General features: G+C 52.2%; 1 protein-coding gene across 1 annotated transcript in view; it reads left to right on the top strand.

Annotated features, from left to right (window-relative positions):
- Nucleotides 1-10731: 10731 nt before the first annotated feature.
- Nucleotides 10732-23269, top strand: part of LOC132591068 (bactericidal permeability-increasing protein-like) — a 50179-nt gene continuing 37641 nt past the window's right edge. The window contains exons 1-2 of the mRNA XM_060263957.1: nt 10732-10910; nt 13308-13422. Of these exons, the coding sequence (XP_060119940.1) occupies nt 10796-10910; nt 13308-13422 (230 nt within the window). The 5' untranslated portion in view covers nt 10732-10795. The remainder of the gene's footprint in view (nt 10911-13307; nt 13423-23269) is intronic.

The following is a 23269-nucleotide window of genomic DNA, read 5'->3' as shown; positions in this document are numbered from 1 at the left end:
TACAGGGTTTAATCCGGCACTGCTCAGAGGGGAGCTGTTTTTTGAGGTAGAGGCACCGAATTTGCAGCATAGCATCCAGTGCCTCTCCCCAAAATACCCTCCAAGTTTCAAAAGGATTGGACCAGGGGGTCCAATTCTATGAGCCCCAAAGGAAGGCGCCCCTAGCCTTCATGATTTCCAATGGAGGGAAGGCATTTAAAAGGTGTGCGGTCCCTTTAACTGTGATGGCCAGATCTCCCTTTGGAGTTCAGTGGTGTTTGTCTCAGCCTTGCTCCTGGCTCCACCCCCAAGGTCTCCCGGCTCCACCTCCAAAGTCTCCCGGCTCCACCCCCAACGTCTCCTGGCTCCACCCCCAAAGTCCCCAGTGTTGAAGGCAAAGACAAATAGATTCAAGGGCAGCTTCTATCCAAGTGCCGTGGTTAAGCTAAATGCAGGGTTATGAATGGTTATGTGTTTTTAGATGCATTTAAATGGTTTATGTATATGTCCTTTTGTGGGTGTTGATGTGTTGGTATGTTTGTGGAAGAGCACCTCATTTCGTTGCTCTCATTTTCTTTTTTTGAGAACAATGACAATAAATCTATCTATCTTGAACTGGACTTGGCAACCCAGCCTCAGATGCACAAAGACACACATCAAGAGGCATGCCTTTCATGGCGTGCGAGAGAGAAGTCCCCCCCCCCCCAAACACACACACACAGCCAGGTCCAGAGAGATTAAAGAGATTCAGTCTCTTTCTTGACTCCTCCTTCCAGGATTCTGCCAAACATTTCTGGGAAGAAAAGCTCTACTGGAATCCTCCCCAGATGTACCTTGTCCAGTCCTGAGAGTTTGTGCAAGGAAAGCAGAAAGGCTCTGGTGTATTATTTCCCCATACTGTTTCTGCCCTGTTTCCCGAAGCGGCCTGTTTTCCTGGCTGCCAGCAGATGCCACTGCTTGGCACCCTTTCTGCGCTACACATCACCCTTTATGCTTTCCGGAAGCACCAGTCTCTGGACACACGCCTCCCCCTCCCCTTACACTGAGGCCTGGAAACAGGGCGGAAACACTTGGCCCTCCCTGCCCTCCTGGAATATAACCCCTTTGGGATTTCCCTCCTGCTGGGAGGTGCCCAAGAAAGTCTGGCTGGCACGCATAGAAAGACCCTTTGGACAATTGCTCACAGTGATGCCACAGAAGCCGGAGGGTACCTTGGAGCGCCAGTTTTGGTGTAGTAGTTAAGTAAGCGGACTCTTATCTGGGAGAACGGGGTTTGATTCCCTCCCTCCTCCACTTGCAGCTGCTGGAATGGCCTTGGGTCAGCCATAGCTCTCGCAGGAGTTGTCCTTGAAAGGGCAGGTTCTGGGAGAGCTCTCTCAGCCCCACCCACCTCACAGGGTGTCTGTTGTGGGGGAGAAAGGGAAAGGAGATTGTAGGCCGCTCAGACTCTGTCCTTGATAGGGCAGCTGCTGTGAGAGCCCTCTCAGCCCCACCCACCTCACAGGGTGTCTGTTGTGGGGGAGGAAGGGGAAGGAGATTGCAGGCCGCTCTGAGACTCTGTCCTTGAAAGGGCAGTTTCTGGGAGAGCTCTCTCAGCCCACCCAGGACTAGATCTACATGTTTTTTGAGGGGAGGGGGGGAAGAATTCAAAAACGGTGCCCCCTTATGGTTCCATTCGGTCTTATGGTGCCATAGAATTCAATGGACTCCATACCCAATTTGGTGCCCACCCCCTCAGTCGCGCCCGGGGCAGGCACCCCCCTCTGCCCCCCTAGATCCAGCCCACCCACCTCACAGGGTGTCTGCTGTGGGGAGGAAGGGGATAGTGAGCCACTCTGAGATTCAGAGAGAAGGGTGGGGTATAAATCTGCAGTCGTCTTCTTTGCTCATGTCAAGCTGTCGTGGCCCAGGGGAAAGGGATGTGGGTGGGTTAGCCCCTGCAGGGACAAGGGGGAAGAGGCCGAGTAATGCTTCTCTCTTCTGGATCTCATTCCCCATGGCTGGCAAGAGGCCCCACTGGCCGGTTGTTTTAACCTCAGCGGTTTCCAGTCCCCCCTCCCCCACACTCCCTTCCCAGGCAGCTGCTAATGATCTCGGCAGCCCTCCGTGGGCCTTTCGGTGCCAAACTTGTGTTCCCTCTGCTGCTGAAGATGAGATCCTGCTGCCGAAGTTCCCTTTGTGTACTCTGAAGGAGAATATTGTGGGGAGGGCCATGCCTCTTGGCCGCAACATCACGTGCCGTCATAAGGTTGCCAACTCTGGGTCTAGAAATTCCTGAAAATTCTGGGGTGGAGTCTGGAGAGAATGTCAGAAGAGCCCTGCTGGATCAGACCAGGGATGGTCCATCTAGTCCAGCCTCCTGTCTCACACAGTGGCCAACCTGTTCTTCTGGAGGGCCAACAGCATGGCAGAGAGGCCGAGGCCTTCATAAGAACATCAGAAGAGCCCTGCTGGCTCAGACCAAAGATGGTCCATCTAGTCCAGCCTCCTGTCTCACACAGTGGCCAACCAGTTCCTCTGGAGGGCCAACAGCATGGCAGAGAGGCCAAGGCCTTCATAAGAACATCAGAAGAGCTCTGCTGGCTCAGACCAGGGATGGTCCATCTAGTCCAGCCTCCTGTCTCACACAGTGGCCAACCAGTTCCTCTGGAGGGCCAACAACAAGGCAGAGAGGCAAAAGCCTTCCCCTGAGAAGAACATCAGAAGAGCCCTGCTGGATCAGACCAGTGAAGGTTCATCTAGTCCAACATCCTGTCTCACACAGTGGCCAACCAGTTCCTCTGGAGGGCCAACAACAAGGCAGAGAGGCAAAGGCCTTCCTCTGAGAAGAACATCAGAAGAGCCCTGCTGGCTCAGACCAGTAAGGGTCCATCTAGTCCAGCCTCTTGCCTCACACAGTGGCCAGTCAGTTCCTCTGGAGGGCCAACAACAGGGCAGAGGCCGAGACCTTCCCCTGAGAAGAACATCAGAAGAGTCCTGCTGGGTCAGACCAAGGAGTGTCCATCTAGTCCAGCATCCTGTCTCACACAGTGGTCAACCAGTTCCTCTGGAGGCCCAACAACAGGGCAGAGGCCGAGACCTTCCCCTGAGAAGAACATCAGAAGAGTCCTGCTGGGTCAGACCAGGGAGTGTCCATCTAGTCCAGCATCCTTTCTCACACAGTGTCCAACCAGTTCCTAAGGAGGGCCCACAACAGGGCATGGAGGCTGAGGTCTTCCCCTGAAAAGAACCTCAGAAGAGCCTTTTTGGAACAGACCAGGGATGGTCCATCTAGTCCAGCATCCTTTCTCACACAGTGGCCAACCAGTTCCTCTGGAGTGCCAACCACAGGGAAGAGAGGTTGAGGCCTTCATAAGAACATCAGAAGAGCTCTGCTGGATCAGACCAGGGATGGTCTATCTAGTCCAGCCTCCTGTCTCACACAGTGGCCAACCAGTTCCTCTGGAGGGCCAACAGCATGGCAGAGAGGCCGAGACCTTCATAAGAACATCAGAAGAGCCCTGCTGGGTCAGACCAGGGATGGTCCATCTAGTCCAGCCTCCTGTCTCACACAGTGGCCAACCAGTTCCTCTGGAGGGCCAACAACAAGGCAGAGAGGCCGAGGCCTTCATAAGAACATCAGAAGAGCCCTGCTGGATCAGACCAGTGAGATCCATCCAGTCCAGCCTCCTGCCTCACAAAGAGGCCAGCCAGTTCCTCTGGAGGGCTAATAGGGCAGAGAGGCCGAGGCCTTCATAAGAGCATCAGAAGAGGATGCTATGCTTCAAACGTGGTGCCTCTACCTCAAAGAGTGTGACCACTCTGCACCAGGGGGCTCTGTGTAATGAAATATACTAACAATGTTTAACTGCTGAAAAGTCACTGCCTGCATTGCTATAAACGCTACGTTTAAATCACATCAACAAACACACTTAATGAATCAATACAGTTTACAATGTTATTAAGGTGCATGAAGGCTTCGAACTGTGAATTTAGGGGGAAGTCTTTGTGAGTTTCCTGCATTGCGCAGGGGGTTGGACTAGATGACCCTGGAGATCCCTTCCAGCTCTACGATTCCTGACCGTTAGAGCGGTTCCTCAGTGGAACAGGCTTCCTTGGGAGGTGGTGGGCTCTCCTTCCCTGGAGGTTTTCCAACAGAGGCTAGATGGCCATCTGACAGCAATGCGGATCCTGTGAATTTAGGGGGAGGGATATGTGAGTTTCCTGCATTGCGCAGGGGGTTGGACTAGATGACCCTGGAGATCCCTTCCAGCTCTACGATTCCTGACCGTTAGAGCGGTTCCTCAGTGGAACAGGCTTCCTAGGGAGGTGGTGGGCTCTCCTTTCTTGGAGGTTTTTCTGCAGAGGCTGGATGGCCATCTTACAGCAATGAAGATCCTGTGAATTTAGGGGGAGGGGTTTGTGAGTTTCCTGTCTTGTGCAGGGGGTTCCGAATCGTGGGTTTTATACCGTCATCACCTGCAACTCCTTGAGCGCTTTAATCAGCGCTGCCTTCGCACCATCCTCAACATCCACTGGAGTGACTTTGTGACCAACACTGAAGTTCTCAAGCGGGCGGAGGTTACAAGCATCGAGGCACTGCTGTTGAAGATGCAGCTGCGCTGGGCAGGGCATATTTCCAGGATGGAAAACCACCGCCTTCCCAAGATTGTCCTGTATGGCGAACTTTCCACCGGCCATCGAAATAGAGGGGCACCAAAGAAGAGGTACAAGGACTCCTTGAAGAAATCCCTTGGCACCTGTCGCATCAACCATCACCAGTGGTCTGACCTAGCCTCAGATCGCAAAGCATGGAGGCACACCATCCACCAGGCTGTCTCTTCCTGTGAGAACGCACGCATAGCTGGTCTTGAGGACAAAAGGAGATTGAGGAAGAATCGCGCTGCTACAGCACCAACCCCAAATCAGACTTTTTCCCTGCAGCCACTGTGGCCGGACCTGCCTGTCCCGCATTGGTCTTGTCAGCTACCAGCGAGCCTGCAGCAGACGTGGACTACTGCACCTTTCTTAAATCTTCGTCAGCGAAGTCAAGCCGAGAGAGAGAGAGAGAGAGAGCAGGGGGTTGGACTAGAAGACCGTGGAGGACCCTTCCAGCTCTATGATTCTATGATCCTAAGTCTTTCAGGGACGGGCTTTTGAGGACGGACTTTGAATTTTTTGAATGAACTGTGAATTTTACTTGGCTTATGCACTTCAGCGCTATAAAAGATGTATCATGCTCCTTAATAGCAATCCTACCACCTGGGCAACCCTATCTCCAGACGACGGTGCCTTGCTCCCCATGGAGAAAATGCCCAGCGGGGATTCCCTTCCCTCTCCAGCTTTGTTCCAAACCCCCAGGAATGCCCCAAACCAGACTTGGCAACTCTACCCTGCAAACAAGAGAGGGGGCGCAGTGCAGCGGTTACCACAGAGGGGAGGTACAGCAGGTTTGGCTCTCCCTCGCTGGGCGACAGCCAGTCTTCGCTTCAGAAATTCCGGCAGGAGTGCAGGGTGGGGTGGAGACCTGGAAAGAATACAGTTTGGGGAGGGAGTTCACTGTCGGGTTGCCAAGTCCAATTCAAGAAATATCTGGGGACTTTGGGGGTGGAGCCAGGAGACTTTGGGGGTGAAGCCTGGAAACATTGGGGTGGAGCCTGAAAACATTGGGGGTGGAGCCAAGAGAAAGGTTGGGACAAGCATGGCTGAACTCCAAAGGGAGTTCTGGCCATCGCATTGAAAGGGACCACTGCACACCTTTTAAATGCCTTCCCTCCATTGCAAATAATGAAGGAGGGGGGCGCCTTCGTTGGGGGCTGATAGAATCGGATCCCCTGGGCCAGTCTTTTTGAAACTTGGAAGGTCTTTTGGGGAGAGGCGCTGGATGCTATGCTGCAGACATGGTGCCTCTACCTCAAAAAACAGCCCCCCTCGAGCCCCAGATACCCACAGATGAATTCTTCATTACACCCTATGGGAATCGGACGCCATAGGGAATATTGGAGCACCCAGCAGACATTTCCCTCCCCCGCCCCTGCTTTCTGACGACCCTGAAGTGGAGGGAGGGCCTCCAAACCGGGGAGATCCCCTGCCCCCACCTGGGGATTGGCAACCCTACAGTTCCGGGAAGATGTGATCCCCCCAGACTCCATCCTTCAGGGGATCCGGTCTCTGCAATCTAGAGACCAACTGGAATTCTGGAAGAGCTTCAGGTCCAGAGTAGCCAACCTCCAGGTGAGGCCCGGAGGTCTGCTGGAATTACAGGTGATCTCCAGGCAGCAGAGAGTAAGGGGAAAAAAAGGAATGTTTTTTGAGGAGGGTGGGCTCCGCTCCGTGGCATCAGACCCTGCTGCTGATGCCCCTCCCGCCCCCAAACTCCACCCGTCATAAGCTGCATCCCCAAATAGCCAGGGATTTCCCAACCTGGAGTTGGCAACTGTATTCAGGCCTCACTTGGAGTTTGGTGACTTTCCTGGGTGAGTCTGGGACAGCTTCTCTTCTCGCTGGTTGGCTTGCCACCTTTCACCTGCATAAAATTAATGACTGCAGAATAGAACCCCGTCCCCTTCCAAACACATCTGCCAGGCTGGGAGCCTGGTGGTAGGCTTGCCAATCTCCAGGTACCAGCAGGAGTTCTTCTGCTTTCCCAGGCTCCTTCCCGCCCCCAGTCAGATGGCCAGCAGGGGGAAGCCCCGCCCCCAAAGCCACCATGTGACTTTCCACCTCCAGAGGCTTCAGTCTCCGATTGAAAAGGCTTCTTCCTCTCGGGATGGGGTGTCTGTGTTACTTGGAAGAAGTTGGCAGCAACTCACGAGTAGAGAGGCCAATCCCTCACTTCAGCGTCACCAGAAAGGGGGTGGGGGGGAGGGAGGAACGTCTGCTGAGCACTTCATTATTCCCTATGTGGAGATCGATTCTTGTAGGGTATAATGGGGAATTCATCTGGAGGTTTCGGGGGCTCTGGGGGAGCTCTTTTTTGAGTTAGAGGCACTGAATTTTCAGTGTAGTATCTAGCGCCTCTCCCCAAGGTACCCCCCAAGTTTCAAAACGATTGGACCAGGGGGTCCAATTCTATGAGCCCCAAAAGAAGGTGCCCCATCCTTCATAATTTCCTATGGAAGGAAGGCATTTTAAAAGGTGTGCAGTCCCTTTAAATGTAAGGGCCAGAACTCCCTTGGAGATCAATTATGCTTGTCACACCCTTGTTCCTGGCTCCGCCCCTATGTCTCCTGGCTCCACCCCCAAAGTCTCCTGGCTCCGACCCCAAAGTCCCCAGATATTTCTTGAATTGGACTTGGCAATTCTATCTGCTGGTGTGAAAAAGGGAAGGATGCAATACGGTTGCAGCTCTCTCTCTCTCTCTCTCTCTCTCTCTCTCTCTCTCTCTCGGCTTGGCTTCTGAGCAACTAAATTCCCTGCAAGGCCAGCATGGGGGGGGGAGGGGGGCAGTTTGCTCTCTGAGGTCCACGGAATGGAGCAAGAGAGCCCGCAGTGCCCACCCCCGCTTCTCCTTCCCACCAGCTTCCTGCCCTTCCTCCCCCAAAAGAAACCGAAAGGTCGGTAGAGATGCCCTTTCTTCTCATGCCTTCTGCCTTCCCCAGCCAGAAAAGAGGCCGGTTTGGAAATCTGTTCTTGCAGCACCACCCAAGAGCAGAGGCAGTGCGGAAGGACGTAGGGTTGCCAAGGCTAACTCACAAAATACCTGGAGACTTTGGGGGTGGAGCCAGGAGACTTTCCCACTCCCTAAAATAAATAAATAAAAATACAGCCGTGCAGTTCCCCTGAATTGTCTTCATTTCCCCAGCAGCTGGCTGTACTTTCTCTCTCTCACGCACACACCGAGGCAATTTACTCACCAATTTACTCTGCAAACAAGAAACAAAAGGTTGAAAGGAGCTGGGGATGTTTAGCCTGGAGAGGAGGCGGCTGAGAGGTGATAGGATCACCCTTCTCATGTCCTTGAAGGGCTGTCCTAGAGAGGAGGGTGTGGAATTGTTTTCTGTGACCCCGGAAGGTAGGACCAGAACCAGTGGGTTGAAATTAAACCAAAAGAGTTTCTGGCTCAACATTAGGAAGAACTTCCTGACCATTAGAGAGGTTCCTCAGTGGAACAGGCTTCCTCCTTGGGAGATGGCGGGCTCTCCTTCCTTGGAGGTTTTTTAAACATAGGCTAGATGGCCCTCTGACAGCAATGAAGATCCTGTGAATTTAGGGGGAGGTGTTTGTGAGTTTCCTGCATTGTGCAGGGGGTTGGACTAGATGACCCTGGAGGTCCCTTCCAACACTATGATTCCTCAGGAGGCTCTCCTTCCTTGGAGGTTTTTAAACAGAGGCTGGATGGCCCTCTGACAGCAATGAAGATCCTGTGAATTTAGGGGGAGGTCTTTGTGAATTCCCTGCATTGTGCAGGGGGTTGGACTAGATGACCCTGAAGGTCCTTTCCAACTCTTCTATGATTCTAACAGGCTTCCTCCTTGGGAGGTGGCGGGCTCCCCTTCCTTGGAGGTTTTTAAACAGAGGCTAGATGGCCCTCTGACAGCAATGAGGGTCCTGTGGATTGAGGGGGAGGGGCTTGTGAGTTCCCTGCACTGAGCAGGGGGTTGGACTAGATGACTCTGGAGGTCCCTTCCGATTCTAGGATTCTATGAAGAGACTGAGCTGCTTCCCTTCGTCCTTCCCAAGGTTTTTTTTTTTTTTGCAGGCTTACCCCACCCCCCATTCAGCTTGCCAAACGGGGAGATCCCTTGCTGGGACCTGGGGATTGGCAAGTCTCAGAGGGTGAGAGGAGGGAGGGAAAGACAGAGGAAGAAAGGAAGAAAGAAGTAATAATAATGAAATAGGTACCACAAAGCTTAGGGTTACCAGCTCCAGGTTGGGAAATCCCTGGAGATTTGGCTAGGGTGAAGCCTGAGGACTTGGGGAGGAAAGGGACTTCAGTGTAAGGTTGCCAATCCCCAGGTGGGGGCAGGGGATCCCCCGGTTTGGAGGCCCTCCCCCTGCTTCAGGGTCATCAGAAAGCGGGAGGAGGGAAGGGAAATGTCTGCTGGGAACTCTGATACTCCCTATGGAGATCTATTCCCATAGAAAATAATGGAGAATTGATCCACGGGTATCTGGGGCTCTGGGGGCCCCCTGTTTTTTGAGGTAGAGGCACCAAATTTTCAGTACAGCATCTAGTGCCTCTCCCCAAAATATCCCCCAAGTTTCAAAAGGATTGGACCAGGGGGTCCAATTCTACGAGCCCCAAAAGAAGGTGCCCCTATCCTTTATTATTTCCTATGGGAGGAAGGCATTGAAAAGGTGTGAGGTCCCTTTCAATGTGATGGCCAGATCTCCCTTTGGAGTTCAATGATGCTTGTCACAGCCTTGATCTTGGCTCCACCCCCAGTCTCCTGGCTCCACCCCCAAAGTCCCCAGATAATTCTTAAATTGGCCTTGGAAACCCTACTTCAGTGAAGTACAATATTACAGACTCCGCCTTCCCCAGCAATGCTTTTCTCCAGGGGAACCATTTCTCTAAATATACATAAGTGGGGTACAACAGAAACGGAAGAAAAGAGCTCAAAAGAATTAAAAACCAATGCAACAATAAGCATTGAAGCCACCAATTCTGCCCCTCCCTCCTCCGAAAACAAGAAACCCTCAAGAAGCAGCTTGACTTGGTGAGCCTGACACCCACGAGGCTGAAGTCGGTTCCCGGTTCCTTATTCACATTTCCTCTTTCCTTATTCGTGAGCCCAACGATAAAGATGGAAGATCATTTTCAAGGCTCTGCACCCCAAAGCCAGGTCTGAACCACCATGTCTCAGATACCCTCCTTCAGGGGACGACGCCCTCCAAGTGGGCCTCTGCCGTCTCCTTTCCCAGAGCCCCATTCTCTTGCTAAATGCTCCAACGTGGCATTCCCCCAGGAGAAATGCTCTGGCAGAAACTGGTAGTCCAAGCAAGCATCCTTTCTCCGTGCAGGACTTTTACATTATTCTCAATATTTGGAGGTGGACTCGTGAATAAGGGACTTGGGAATGCAGCTGGGGAACCAAGATATTCAAGAAATATCTGGGGACTTTGGGGGTGGAGCCAGGAGCAAGGCTGCGACAAGCATAATTGAACGCCAAAGGGAGTTCTGGCCATCCCATTTAAAGGGACCGCACGCCTTTTAAATGCCTTCCCTCCACTGGAAATAATGAAGTATAGGGGCACCTTCTTTGGGGGCTCACAGAATTGGACCCCCTGGTCCAATCGTTTTGAAACTTGGGGGGTATTTTGGGGAGAGGCACTGGATGCTATACTGAAAATTTGGTGCCGCTACCCCAAAAAACAGCTTTTCCAGGGCCTCAGAAACCGGAAGATCAATCATCTATTAAAACCTATGGAAGGGGTGGCCAACGGTAGCTCTCCAGATGTTTTTTTGCCCACAACTCCCATCAGTCCCAGCCGCATGGCCAATGGCTGGGGCTGATGGGAGTTGTAGGCAGAAAACATCTGGCGAGCGGCCTCCATACAGAATAATGCCCAGCAGACATTTCTCCCCCCCACTGCTTTCTGATGACCCTGGGGGGGGGGGGAGGGCCTCCACCTGGGGTGTGGCAACCCTAAACCAACTTCGGCCTCTTAATTCACTTCTTAAAAACAAAACCCGGAGGCTGCTGCGTTTGCTGCTGGCTATTGCCTCGGGGTGGGTGGATCTTGAGAAAAGCCCGTGCCTGCAACCTGGGGAAGCCCCACCGCAGAAACAGTATTAGGGCTTCCTGCTTCCTCCTGCTACTCAGTCTCGCTTCCCATTTCGACCGTCCGAAAGCAGCCGCCTGCCTCTCCAGCCTCCCCGGAAGCTGCCAAGATGCCCCCAGGAACCCTGCTTCAGGCTGCCCTGGTGGTCTCTCTTTGGTTGGGGCTAGCGGAGGGCACCAACCCCGGCTTTGTGGGCAGGATCACGGGCAAAGGCTTGGATTATGGTAGGTATCCTAATCGCTCTCTACTGCCCAACGGGCAGCCAGCAGATTCCATCCGCAGGAGGGTTCTTTGGAGAGGTTTGTGCTGGGTGGTGATTAAGAGCGCTTTGCTAGACCTGAGCTGCTGCAGCCCAGGTCTTGCGAGAGGACTGGGAGGGATGGTGGCTCAGTGGTAGAGCATCTGCTCGGTAAGCAGAAGGTCCCAGGTTCAATCCCCGGCATCTCCAACTAAAAAGGGTCCAGGCAAGTAGGTGTGAAAAACCTCAGCTCGAAACCCTGGAGAGCCGCTGCCGGTCTGAGTAGACAATAGTGACTTTGATGGACTGAGGGTCTGATTCAGTATAAGGCAGCTTCAGATGTTCATATCTTCATTAGATCCTGCACAGACCGGCTCTTTGGACTAAAGAGGGAGTCCACAACATGGTAACCACTTTTTCTTGGTGCCTGCAGGTGTTTTTAAAAAGGGGAAAGGAACAAGTGTGGAGAACCAGTTTGGTGTAGTGGTTAAGTGAGTGGACTCTTATTTGGGAGAACCGGGTTTGATTCCCCACTCCTCCACTTGCACCTGCTGGAATGGCCTTGGGTCAGCCAGAGCTCTCTTATCTGGGAGAACCGGGTTTGATTCCCCCCTCCTCCACTTGCACCTGCTGGAATGGCCTTGGGTCAGCCAGAGCTCTCTTATCTGGGAGAACCGGGTTTGATTCCCCACTCCTCCACTTGCACCTGCTGGAATGGCCTTGGGTCAGCCAGAGCTCTCTTATCTGGGAGAACCGGGTTTGATTCCCCACTCCTCCACTTGCACCTGCTGGAATGGCCTTGGGTCAGTCATAGCTCTCTTATCTGGGAGAACCGGGTTTCATTCCCCCCTCCTCCACTTGCATCTGCTGGAATGGCCTTGGGCCAACCATAGCTCTGGCAGAGGTTGTCCTTGAAAGGGCAGCTGCTGTGAGAGCCCTCTCCAGCCCCTCCCACCTCACAGGGTGTCTGTTGTGGGTGAGGAAGGTATAGGAGATTGTGAGCTGCTCTGAGACTCTTCGGAGTAGAGGGCGGGATATAAATCCAATATCTTCTTCTTCTTCTTCTGATTTAATTGGAGATTGGATTGCCTGTGGAGGTTTTTAAAAACACTGCTTTGGCAGCAGCTGCCCCAAAGATCTTCAGTGTGTAGCAGAAGGTGAGCCGTGGCAGTCCTTTGCTGGCAGGATCTGTCAGTTGTAGCTGTGCCCATCACACTAGGGTTGCCAAATCCAACTCAAGGAATATCTGGGGACTTTGGGGGTGGAGCCAGGAGACTTTGGGGGGTGGAGCCAGGAGCAAGGGTGTGGCACAACTGAACTCTGAAGGGAGTTCTGGTACCACATTTCAAGGGACCGCACACCTTTTAAACGCCTCCCCTCCGTTGGAAATAATGAAGGATAGGGGCACCTTCTTTTGCAGCTCATAGAATTGGACCTCCCAGTCCAATCTGTTGTGAAATTTGGGGGGGGGGGGATAGTTTGAGGAGAGGCACTAGATGCTGTACTGAAAATTTGGTGTCTCTACCTCAAAACACAGCCCCCCTAGAGCTCCAGATACCCACGGATCAATTTTCTATTATACCCCATGGGAATTGGTCTCCATAGGGAATAATAGAGTGCCCAGCAGATATTTCCCTCCCCACAACCCCGCCCCACTTTCTGATGATGAACATATGAAGCTGCCTTATACCGAATCATACCCTTGGTCCATCAAAGTCAGTATTGTCTTCTCAGACTGGCAGCGGCTCTCCAGGGTCTCAAGCTGAGGTTTTTCACGCCTATTTGCCTGGACCCTTTTTTGGAGATGCCAGGGATTGAACCTGGGACCTTCTGCTTACCGAGCAGATGCTCTGCCCCTGAGCCACCGTCCCTCCCCTGCTCTCCAGGGTCTCAAGCTGAGGTTTTTCTCACCTATTTGCCTGGACCCTTTTAGTTGGAGATGCCGGGGATTGAACCTGGGACCTTCTGCTTCCCAAGCAGATGCTCTGCCCCTGAGCCACCATCCCTCCCCTGCTCTCCAGGGTCTCAAGCTGAGGTTTTTTTCACACCTATATGCCTGGACCCTTTTTTGGAGATGCCGGGGATTGAACCTGGGACCTTCTGCTTCCCAAGCAGATGCTCTACCCCTGAGCCACCGTCCCTCCCTATGATTCGGAAATGGGGGGAGGGCCTCACCTGGGGATTGGCAGCCCTGCATGACACTGTGCCAGAATTCTACAGGTGCCAGCAGGCTCAAAAAGGTTGGGAACCCCTGCTCTAAAAACAGGACTGTATCTTTTATTGCCAGGGGCTCAAGGTGGTGACTGTTCCCTCCCCCCCCCCCGCCCCACATGAGGATGCCAACCTCTGACGCTCGCCGTTTTTCTCCTCGCTTTCCCTTCAGCTCGCCAGGAGGGCGTGGCGGCCTTGCAGAGGGAGTTGGCCAGGATCAAACTGCCCGATTTCTCTGGGTCCTTCAAAGTCAAGCACTTCGGTCATATCCATTACCATTTCTACAGGTGAGGCCGCTGTAACAGAACAGAGCCAGTTCGGTGTAGCGGAGAGCCAGTTTGGTGTAGTGGTGAAGCGTGCGGACTCTTATCTGGGAGAACCGGGCTTGATTCCCCACTCCTCCACTTGCACCTGCGGAAATGGCCTTGGGTCAGCCATAGCCGTGGCAGAGGTTCTCCTTGAAAGGGCAGCTGCTGGGAGAGCCCTCTCCAGCCCCACCCACCTCACAGGGTGTCTGTTGTGGGGGAGGGAGATAAAGGAGATTGTGAGCCGCTCTGAGACTCTTGGGAGTGGAGGGCGGGATATAAATCCAATATCTTCATCTACCTCACAGGGTGTCTGTTGTGGGGGAGGAAGGTAAAGGAGATTGTGAGCCGCTCTGAGACTCTTCGGAGTGGAGGGCGGGATATAAATCCAATATCTTCATCTACCTCACAAGGTGTCTGTTGTGGAGGAGGAAGATAAAGGAGATTGTGAGCCGCTCTGAGACTCTTCGGAGTGGAGGGAGGGATATAAATCCAATATCTTCATCTACCTCACAGGGTGTCTGTTGTGGGGGAGGAAGGGAAAGGAGATTGTGAGCCACTCTGAGACTCTTCGGAGTGGAGGGCTGTAAGGCTAACAGGGCGGGATATAAATCCAATATCTTCTTCAAACTCACACTGAGCCCAGGTAGAGGAGACTACAGGCTGTGGCTTGGATCAAAATGGATTTATTGTGTTTGTTTATGTTCAAGATTTATACCTCCCCTCCCCACTTTCATAGGGTGGCTTACAGATTAAAAACATACAAAAGAAAAACATGTCTTAAAAAACATTAACACCAAGCCTTATCTTTTGAACAATTAAAATGGAGGAGACCCATGGCTGGCCGGACCTGTTGAGTTTCTGCGGGGCATTCAAAACGGAATTATTTCGGTTGGCTTTTGGAGGTTAACCACATAAGAACATAAGAGAAGCCATGTTGGATCAGGCCAATGGCCCATCAAGTCCAACACTCTGTGTCACACAGTGGCAAAAAATTTTATATCCACACATACACTGTGGCTAATAGCCACTGATGGACCTGTGCTCCATATTTTTATCTAAACCCCTCTTGAAGGTGGCTATACTTGTGGCCGCCACCACCTCCTGTGGCAGTGAATTCCACATGTTAATCACCCTTTGGGTGAAGAAGTACTTCCTTTTATCCGTTTTATCCTTTTATCCGTTTTAACCACATGTTTGGGCAGGTTTAATAGTGGCATGAAGAAGACCGTAGATTTATACCCCGCCCTACTCTCTGGATCGTAGTCTCAGAGTGGCTTACAATCTCCTTTATCTTCTTCCCCCACAACAGACACCCTGTGAGGTAGATGGGGCTGAGAGAGCTCTCTCAGCAGCTGCCCTTTCAAGGACAACCTCTGCCAGAGCTATGGCTGACCCAGGGCCATTCCATTAACTGCAAGCGGAGGAGTGGGGAATCAAACCCCGTTCTCCCAAATGAGAGTCCACGCACTTAATTACTACAAATTAGCCACAGACTTTAATAAAGTTAATATTTGATATTTGTTATTTTTTGGTTTTTTAGCGGCCCCGTGGTGCAGAGTGGTAAAGCAGCAGTACTGCAGTACTGTGATCTGAACTCTGCTCATGACCTGAGTTCGATTCCAGTGGAAATTGGATTCAGGTAGCTGGCCCAAGGTTGACTCAGCCTTCCATCCTTCCGAGGTGGGTAAAATGAGTACCCAGCTTGCTGGGAGGAATGTATAGAGGACTGGGGAAGGCAATGGCAAGGAAAGGAAAGGAAAGGAAAGGAAAGGAAAGGAAAGGAAAGGAAAGGAAAGGAAAGGAAAGGAAAGGAAAGGAAAGGAAAGGTCCCGTCTACAAGCGCCAGTCGTTTTTGACTCTGGGGTGACATTGCTTTAACAATGTTTTCACGGCAGACTTTTTACGGGGTGCTTTGCCAGTCATCTACACTTTCCCCGCACCAAGCTGAGGACTCATTTGACCCACCTTGGAAGGAGGGAAGGCTGAGTCAACCTTGGGCCAGCTACCTGAAAACCCAGCTTCCACCGGGGATCGAACTCAGGTCGTGAGCAGAGAGTTCAGATCACGGTACTGCAGCATTGCTGCTTTACCACTCTGCGCCACGGCGCCGCAAGGCCATGGCAAACCACCCCGTCAAAAGCCTGCAGTGAAAACGTTGTGAAAGCAACGTCACCCCAGAATCGGAAAGGAGTGGTGCTCGCACAGGGGACCTTTCCTTTCCCTTTTTCCTTTCCTATTTGTTTTTATGGTCTTGGTTTTTTCACCTTATTGGCTTCAATGTGGTAAAAGACTTCTAATGCGGTGAAAGACTTTGCCACAAGACTTTTCGGGTGAGTCATGACTAAAACATTTCATAAATAAAGAAAATGCACACGTGATGGTGGTGGTGCTGGAGGAGCAGCAAAGAGCTGCTGAGTCACAGCGAGTTTGGTCTAGTGCAGGGGCGGCCAACGGTAGCTCTCCAGATGTTTTTTGCCTACAACTCCCATCAGCCCCAGCCAGCATGGCCAATGGCTGGGGCTGATGGGAGTTGTAGGCAAAAAACACACACACACACACATCCAGAGAGCTACCGTTGGCCATCCCTGGTGCAGTGGTTAAGTGTACAGACTCTTTTCAGGGAGAACCAGGTTTGATTCCCCGCTCCTCCACTTGCAGCTGCTGGAAAGGCCTTGGGTCAGCCACGGCTCTCGCAGAGGTTGTCCTTGAAAGGGCAGCTTCTGTCAGAGCTCCTCACCCACCCCACAGGGTGTCTGTTGTGGGGGGACAAGATATAGGAGAATGTAAACCTCTCTGAGATTCTGATACTGAGGGAAGGGCAGGGTATAAATCTATTGCCGTCGCCACCGCCTTCTTCTTCTCTTGGAGGATTGGCTACATCAGGGGTGTATGGCCTAATATGCAAAGGAGTTCCTGCTCCCAAAAAGCTCAGGGGGGTTTCCAAGGCAGGGACACTTGGAGGTGGTTTCCTATCACCTACCTCTGTGTAGCAGCCCCTAGGGTTTCCAAGTCCAATTCAAGAAATATCTGGGGACTTTGGGGGTGGAGCCAGGAGACTTTGGGGGGTGGAGCCAGGAGACTTTGGGGGTGGAGCCAGGATACATTAGGGGTGGAGCCAGGATCAAGGCTGTGACAAGCATAATTGAACTCCAAAGGGAGTTCTGGCCATCGCATTTAAAGGGACCTCTGCACACCTTTTCAATTCCTTCCTTCCATAGGAAATAATGAAGGATAGGGGCACCTTCTTTAGGGGCTCATAGAATTGGACCCCCTGGTCCAATCTTTTTGAAACTTGGGGGGTATTTTGGGGAGAGGCACTAGATGCTATACTGAAAATGTGGTGCCTCTACCCCAGCAGACATTCCCCTCACCTCCCCCTGCTTTCTGACGACCCTGAAGCGGGGGGAGGGTCTCCAAACCGGGGGATCCCCTGCCCCCACCTGGGGATTGGCAACCCTAGCAACCCCAGACTTCCTTGGTGGTCCCCCCTCCATAGGGTTGCCAATCCCCAGGTGGGGGCAGGGGATCCCCCGATTTGGAGGCCCTCCCCCCGCTTCAGGGTCGTCAGAAAGCGGGGGGAGGTGAGGGGAATGTCTGCTGGGAACTCTGTTATTCCCTGTGGAGATTCATTCCCATAGAAAATCAAGGAGAATTGATCCACGGGTATCTGGGGCTCTGAGGGGGGGGCTGTTTTTTGAGTTAGAGGCACCAAATTTTCAGTGCAGCATCTAGTGCCCCTCCCCAAAATATCCCCCAAGTTTCAAAACGATTGGGCCAGGGGGTTCAATTCTATGAGCCCCAAAAGAAGGTGCCCCTATCCTTCATTATTTCCTATGGAAGGAAGGCATTGAAAAAGGGGTGCCGTCCCTTTAAATGTGATGGCCAGAACTCCCTTTGGAGTTCAATGATGCTTGTCACAGCCTTGATCTTGGCTCTGCCCCTAATGTCTCCTGGCTCCACCCCCAAAGTCCCCAGATATTTCTTAAATTGGACTTGGCAACCCTACCCCCTCCAAGGACTTGCGAGTCACAAGCCTATTTAGCTTCTGAGGTCTGAGGATAATAGCTTAGCCTGGGCTATTCAGGTCAGGGTACAATAGAACACACATACCTAAAAGTAATAATTAACAACCGGGCAGGAAAGAGAAGTCCCAGAGCAAACAATCATTTCCAAACAGGTTTCCTGCAGACTCCACACCAGTTTTCTACCAAGCGCCTGGCCTGGAGCAGTTAGCGATGTTTGCTTAAGCAGAGAAAGGGGCGGAAACCAAGAGGCAGATGATCCCCAGACGGAGAGATCTCACTCCGTGCAGACAAAGTCCAGCCAGGCACCTTCAAGGCCAAAGTTTTATTCAGGGTGTGGGCTTTTGTGTGCATGCACACTTCCTGGAGAGCCAGTCTGGTGTAGTGGTTAAGTGTGCGGACTCTTAAGTGGGAGATCCGGATTTGATTCCCCACTCCTCCACTTGCAGCTGCTGGAATGGCCTTGGGTCAGCCACAGCTCTCGCAGAGCTGTCCTTGAAAGGGCAGGTTCTGTCAGAGCTCTCTCAGCCCCACCCACCTTACAAGGTGTCTGTCTCCTGAGAGCTAGTTTGGAGTAGTGGTTAAGTGTGCGGACTCTTATCTGGGAGAATTGGGTTTGATTCCCCACTCCTCTACTTTCAGCTGCTGGAATAGCCTTGGGTCAGCCATAGCTCTGGCAGAGGTTGTCCTTGAAAGGGAAGCTGCTGTGAGAGCCCTCTCAGCCCCACCCACCTCACAGCAGCTTCCTTTTCAAGGACAACCTCTGCCAGAGCTATGGCTGACCCAAGGCTATTCCAGCAGCTGCAAGTGGAGGAGTGGGTGTCTGTTGTGGGGGAGGAAGTTAAAGGGATTGAGAGCGGGTCTGAGACTCTTCGGAGTGGAGGGCAGGATATAAATCCAATATCTTTTTCTTCTTCCTTAGTGTTGTCGTATCCCGTCCCCCACCCCCAGTTGAACCCTAACAGCTGACAGCCATGTAGCTAAACTTATTCTTTTAATTTGCTAAAAAAAACCCTTTGTTGTTCTGTCTGCTGGTTTACTGCCCCTCTTCTAGATGCAAGGTGGCTGTTTCTGTTTCCATTTCATTCTGTCTGAGGAAGTGTGCGTGCACACGGAAGCTCACGATAAAACTTTCTTGGTCTTAAATGTGCCACCGGGGGACTCAGACTTTGTTCTGCTGCCCACCTGGAGCTACAGGATCACCACAGAGATGCTTCACAGTCACCCCCTCCGTACAGCAGTGGTGCCCTTGCTTCTCTCTCTCAACCTGCTCTTCATTCACCCACAGACACACCCCCACCAGTGTTTCCTCTAAGCTGAGTTAGCGGGAGCTAGCTCACAGATATTTAGCCTCCAGCTCACACTTTAAGAACAGAAGAGAAGCCCTGTTGGATCAGGCCAGTGGCCCCTCCAGTCCAACACTCTGTGTCACATAAGAACATAAGAGAAGCCCTGTTGGATCAGGCCAATGACCCCTCCAGTCCAACACTCTGTGTCACATAAGAACATAAGAGAAGCCCTGTTGGATCAGGCCAGTGGCCCCTCCAGTCCAACACTCTGTGTCACATAAGAACATAAGAGAAGCCCTGTTGGATCAGGCCAGTGGCCCCTCCAGTCCAACACTCTGTGTCACATAAGAACATAAGAGAAGCCATGTTGGATCAGGCCAAAGGCCCCTCCAGTCCAACACTCTGTGTCACATAAGAACATAAGAGAAGCCATGTTGGATCAGGCCAGTGGCCCCTCCAGTCCAACACTCTGTGTCACATAAGAACATAAGAGAAGCCATGTTGGATCAGGCCAAAGGCCCCTCCAGTCCAACACTCTGTGTCACATAAGAACATAAGAGAAACCATGTTGGATCAGGCCAGTGGCCCCTCCAGTCCAACACTCTGTGTCACATAAGAACAGAAGAGAAGCCCTGTTGGATCAGGCCAGTGGCCCCTCCAGTCCAACACTCTGTGTCACATAAGAACATAAGAGAAGCCCTGTTGGATCAGGCCAGTGGCCCCTCCAGTCCAACACTCTGTGTCACATAAGAACATAAGAGAAACCATGTTGGATCAGGCCAGTGGCCCCTCCAGTCCAACACTCTGTGTCACATAAGAACAGAAGAGAAGCCCTGTTGGATCAGGCCAAAGGCCCCTCCAGTCCAACACTCTGTGTCACATAAGAACAGAAGAGAACCCATGTTGGATCAGGCCAGTGGCCCATCCAGTCCAACACTCTGTGTCACATAAGAACATAAGAGAAACCATATTGGATCAGGCCAGTGGCCCCTCCAGTCCAACACTCTGTGTCACATAAGAACAGAAGAGAAGCCCTGTTGGATCAGGCCAAAGGCCCCTCCAGTCCAACACTCTGTGTCACATAAGAACAAAAGAGAAGCCCTGTTGGATCAGGCCAGTGGCCCCTCCAGTCCAACACTCTGTGTCACATAAGAACATAAGAGAAACCATATTGGATCAGGCCAGTGGCCCCTCCAGTCCAACACTCTGTGTCACATAAGAACAGAAGAGAAGCCCTGTTGGATCAGGCCAGTGGCCCCTCCAGTCCAACACTCTGTGTCACATAAGAACATAAGAGAAACCATATTGGATCAGGCCAGTGGCCCCTCCAGTCCAACACTCTGTGTCACATAAGAACAGAAGAGAAGCCCTGTTGGATCAGGCCAAAGGCCCCTCCAGTCCAACACTCTGTGTCACATAAGAACAGAAGAGAACCCATGTTGGATCAGGCCAGTGGCCCATCCAGTCCAACACTCTGTGTCACATAAGAACATAAGAGAAACCATATTGGATCAGGCCAGTGGCCCCTCCAGTCCAACACTCTGTGTCACATAAGAACAGAAGAGAAGCCCTGTTGGATCAGGCCAAAGGCCCCTCCAGTCCAACACTCTGTGTCACATAAGAACAGAAGAGAAGCCATGTTGGATCAGGCCAAAGGCCCCTCCAGTCCAACACTCTGTGTCACATAAGAACATAAGAGAAGCCATGTTGGATCAGGCCAGTGGCCCCTCCAGTCCAACACTCTGTGTCACATAAGAACATAAGAGAAGCCATGTTGGATCAGGCCAAAGGCCCCTCCAGTCCAACACTCTGTGTCACATAAGAACATAAGAGAAGCCATGTTGGATCAGGCCAGTGGCCCCTCCAGTCCAACACTCTGTGTCACATAACAACATAAGAGAAGCCCTGTTGGATCAGGCCAGTGGCCCCTCCAGTCCAACACTCTGTGTCACAGAAGAACATAAGAGAAGCCCTGTGGGATCAGGCCAGTGGCCCCTCCAGTCCAACACTCTGTGTCACATAAGAACATAAGAGAAGCCATGTTGGATCAGGCCAGTGGCCCCTCCAGTCCAACACTCTGTGTCACATAAGAACAGAAGAGAAGCCCTGTTAGATCAGGCCAAAGGCCCCTCCAGTCCAACACTCTGTGTCACATAAGAACAGAAGAGAAGCCATGTTGGATCAGGCCAGTGGCCCCTCCAGTCCAACACTCTGTGTCACATAAGAACATAAGAGAAGCCATGTTGGATCAGGCCAAAGGCCCCTCCAGTCCAACACTCTGTGTCACATAAGAACATAAGAGAAGCCATGTTGGATCAGGCCAGTGGCCCCTCCAGTCCAACACTCTGTGTCACATAACAACATAAGAGAAGCCCTGTTGGATCAGGCCAGTGGCCCCTCCAGTCCAACACTCTGTGTCACAGAAGAACATAAGAGAAGCCCTGTGGGATCAGGCCAGTGGCCCCTCCAGTCCAACACTCTGTGTCACATAAGAACATAAGAGAAGCCATGTTGGATCAGGCCAGTGGCCCCTCCAGTCCAACACTCTGTGTCACATAAGAACAGAAGAGAAGCCCTGTTGGATCAGGCCAAAGGCCCCTCCAGTCCAACACTCTGTGTCACATAAGAACAGAAGAGAAGCCATGTTGGATCAGGCCAGTGGCCCCTCCAGTCCAACACTCTGTGTCACATAAGAACATAAGAGAAGCCATGTTGGATCAGGCCAAAGGCCCCTCCAGTCCAACACTCTGTGTCACATAAGAACATAAGAGAAGCCATGTTGGATCAGGCCAGTGGCCCCTCCAGTCCAACACTCTGTGTCACATAACAACATAAGAGAAGCCCTGTTGGATCAGGCCAGTGGCCCCTCCAGTCCAACACTCTGTGTCACATAACAACATAAGAGAAGCCCTGTTGGATCAGGCCAGTGGCCCCTCCAGTCCAACACTCTGTGTCACATAAGAACATAAGAGAAGCCCTGTTGGATCAGGCCAGTGGCCCCTCCAGTCCAACACTCTGTGTCACATAACAACATAAGAGAAGCCCTGTTGGATCAGGCCAGTGGCCCCTCCAGTCCAACACTCTGTGTCACATAAGAACATAAGAGAAGCCCTGTGGGATCAGGCCAGTGGCCCCTCCAGTCCAACACTCTGTGTCACATAAGAACATAAGAGAAGCCATGTTGGATCAGGCCAGTGGCCCCTCCAGTCCAACACTCTGTGTCACATAAGAACATAAGAGAAGCCATGTTGGATCAGGCCAAAGGCCCCTCCAGTCCAACACTCTGTGTCACATAAGAACATAAGAGAAGCCATGTTGGATCAGGCCAGTGGCCCCTCCAGTCCAACACTCTGTGTCACATAACAACATAAGAGAAGCCCTGTTGGATCAGGCCAGTGGCCCCTCCAGTCCAACACTCTGTGTCACATAACAACATAAGAGAAGCCCTGTTGGATCAGGCCAGTGGCCCCTCCAGTCCAACACTCTGTGTCACATAAGAACATAAGAGAAGCCCTGTTGGATCAGGCCAGTGGCCCCTCCAGTCCAACACTCTGTGTCACATAACAACATAAGAGAAGCCCTGTTGGATCAGGCCAGTGGCCCCTCCAGTCCAACACTCTGTGTCACATAAGAACATAAGAGAAGCCCTGTTGGATCAGGCCAGTGGCCCCTCCAGTCCAACACTCTGAGTCACATAAGAACATAAGAGAAGCCATGTTGGATCAGGCCAGTGGCCCCTCCAGTCCAACACTCTGTGTCACATAACAACATAAGAGAAGCCCTGTTGGATCAGGCCAGTGGCCCCTCCAGTCCAACACTCTGTGTCACATAACAACATAAGAGAAGCCCTGTTGGATCAGGCCAGTGGCCCCTCCAGTCCAACACTCTGTGTCACATAAGAACATAAGAGAAGCCCTGTTGGATCAGGCCAGTGGCCCCTCCAGTCCAACACTCTGTGTCACATAACAACATAAGAGAAGCCCTGTTGGATCAGGCCAGTGGCCCCTCCAGTCCAACACTCTGTGTCACATAAGAACATAAGAGAAGCCCTGTTGGATCAGGCCAGTGGCCCCTCCAGTCCAACACTCTGAGTCACATAAGAACATAAGAGAAGCCCTGTTGGATCAGGCCAGTGGCCCATCCAGTCCAACACTCTGAGTCACATAAGAACATAAGAGAAGCCCTGTTGGATCAGGCCAGTGGCCCATCCAGTCCAACACTCTGTGTCACAGAAGAACATAAGAGAAGCCCTGTTGGATCAGGCCAGTGGCCCCTCCAGTCCAACACTCTGAGTCACATAAGAACATAAGAGAAGCCCTGTTGGATCAGGCCAGTGGCCCATCCAGTCCAACACTCTATGTCACATAAGAGAAGCTCTGTTGGATCTGGCCAATGGCCCATCCAGTCCAACACTCTGTGTCACATAAGAGAAGCCCTGTTGGATCAGGCCATTGGCCCATCCAGTCCAACACTCTGTGTCACATAAGAACAAAAGAGAAGCCCTGTTGGATCAGG

This window comes from Heteronotia binoei, chromosome 2, assembly GCF_032191835.1.
Source record: "Heteronotia binoei isolate CCM8104 ecotype False Entrance Well chromosome 2, APGP_CSIRO_Hbin_v1, whole genome shotgun sequence".
Taxonomy (NCBI): domain Eukaryota; kingdom Metazoa; phylum Chordata; class Lepidosauria; order Squamata; family Gekkonidae; genus Heteronotia; species Heteronotia binoei.
The sequence above is the reverse complement of the archived record's forward strand: the minus strand, read 5'-3'. Positions and strand labels throughout refer to the sequence as shown.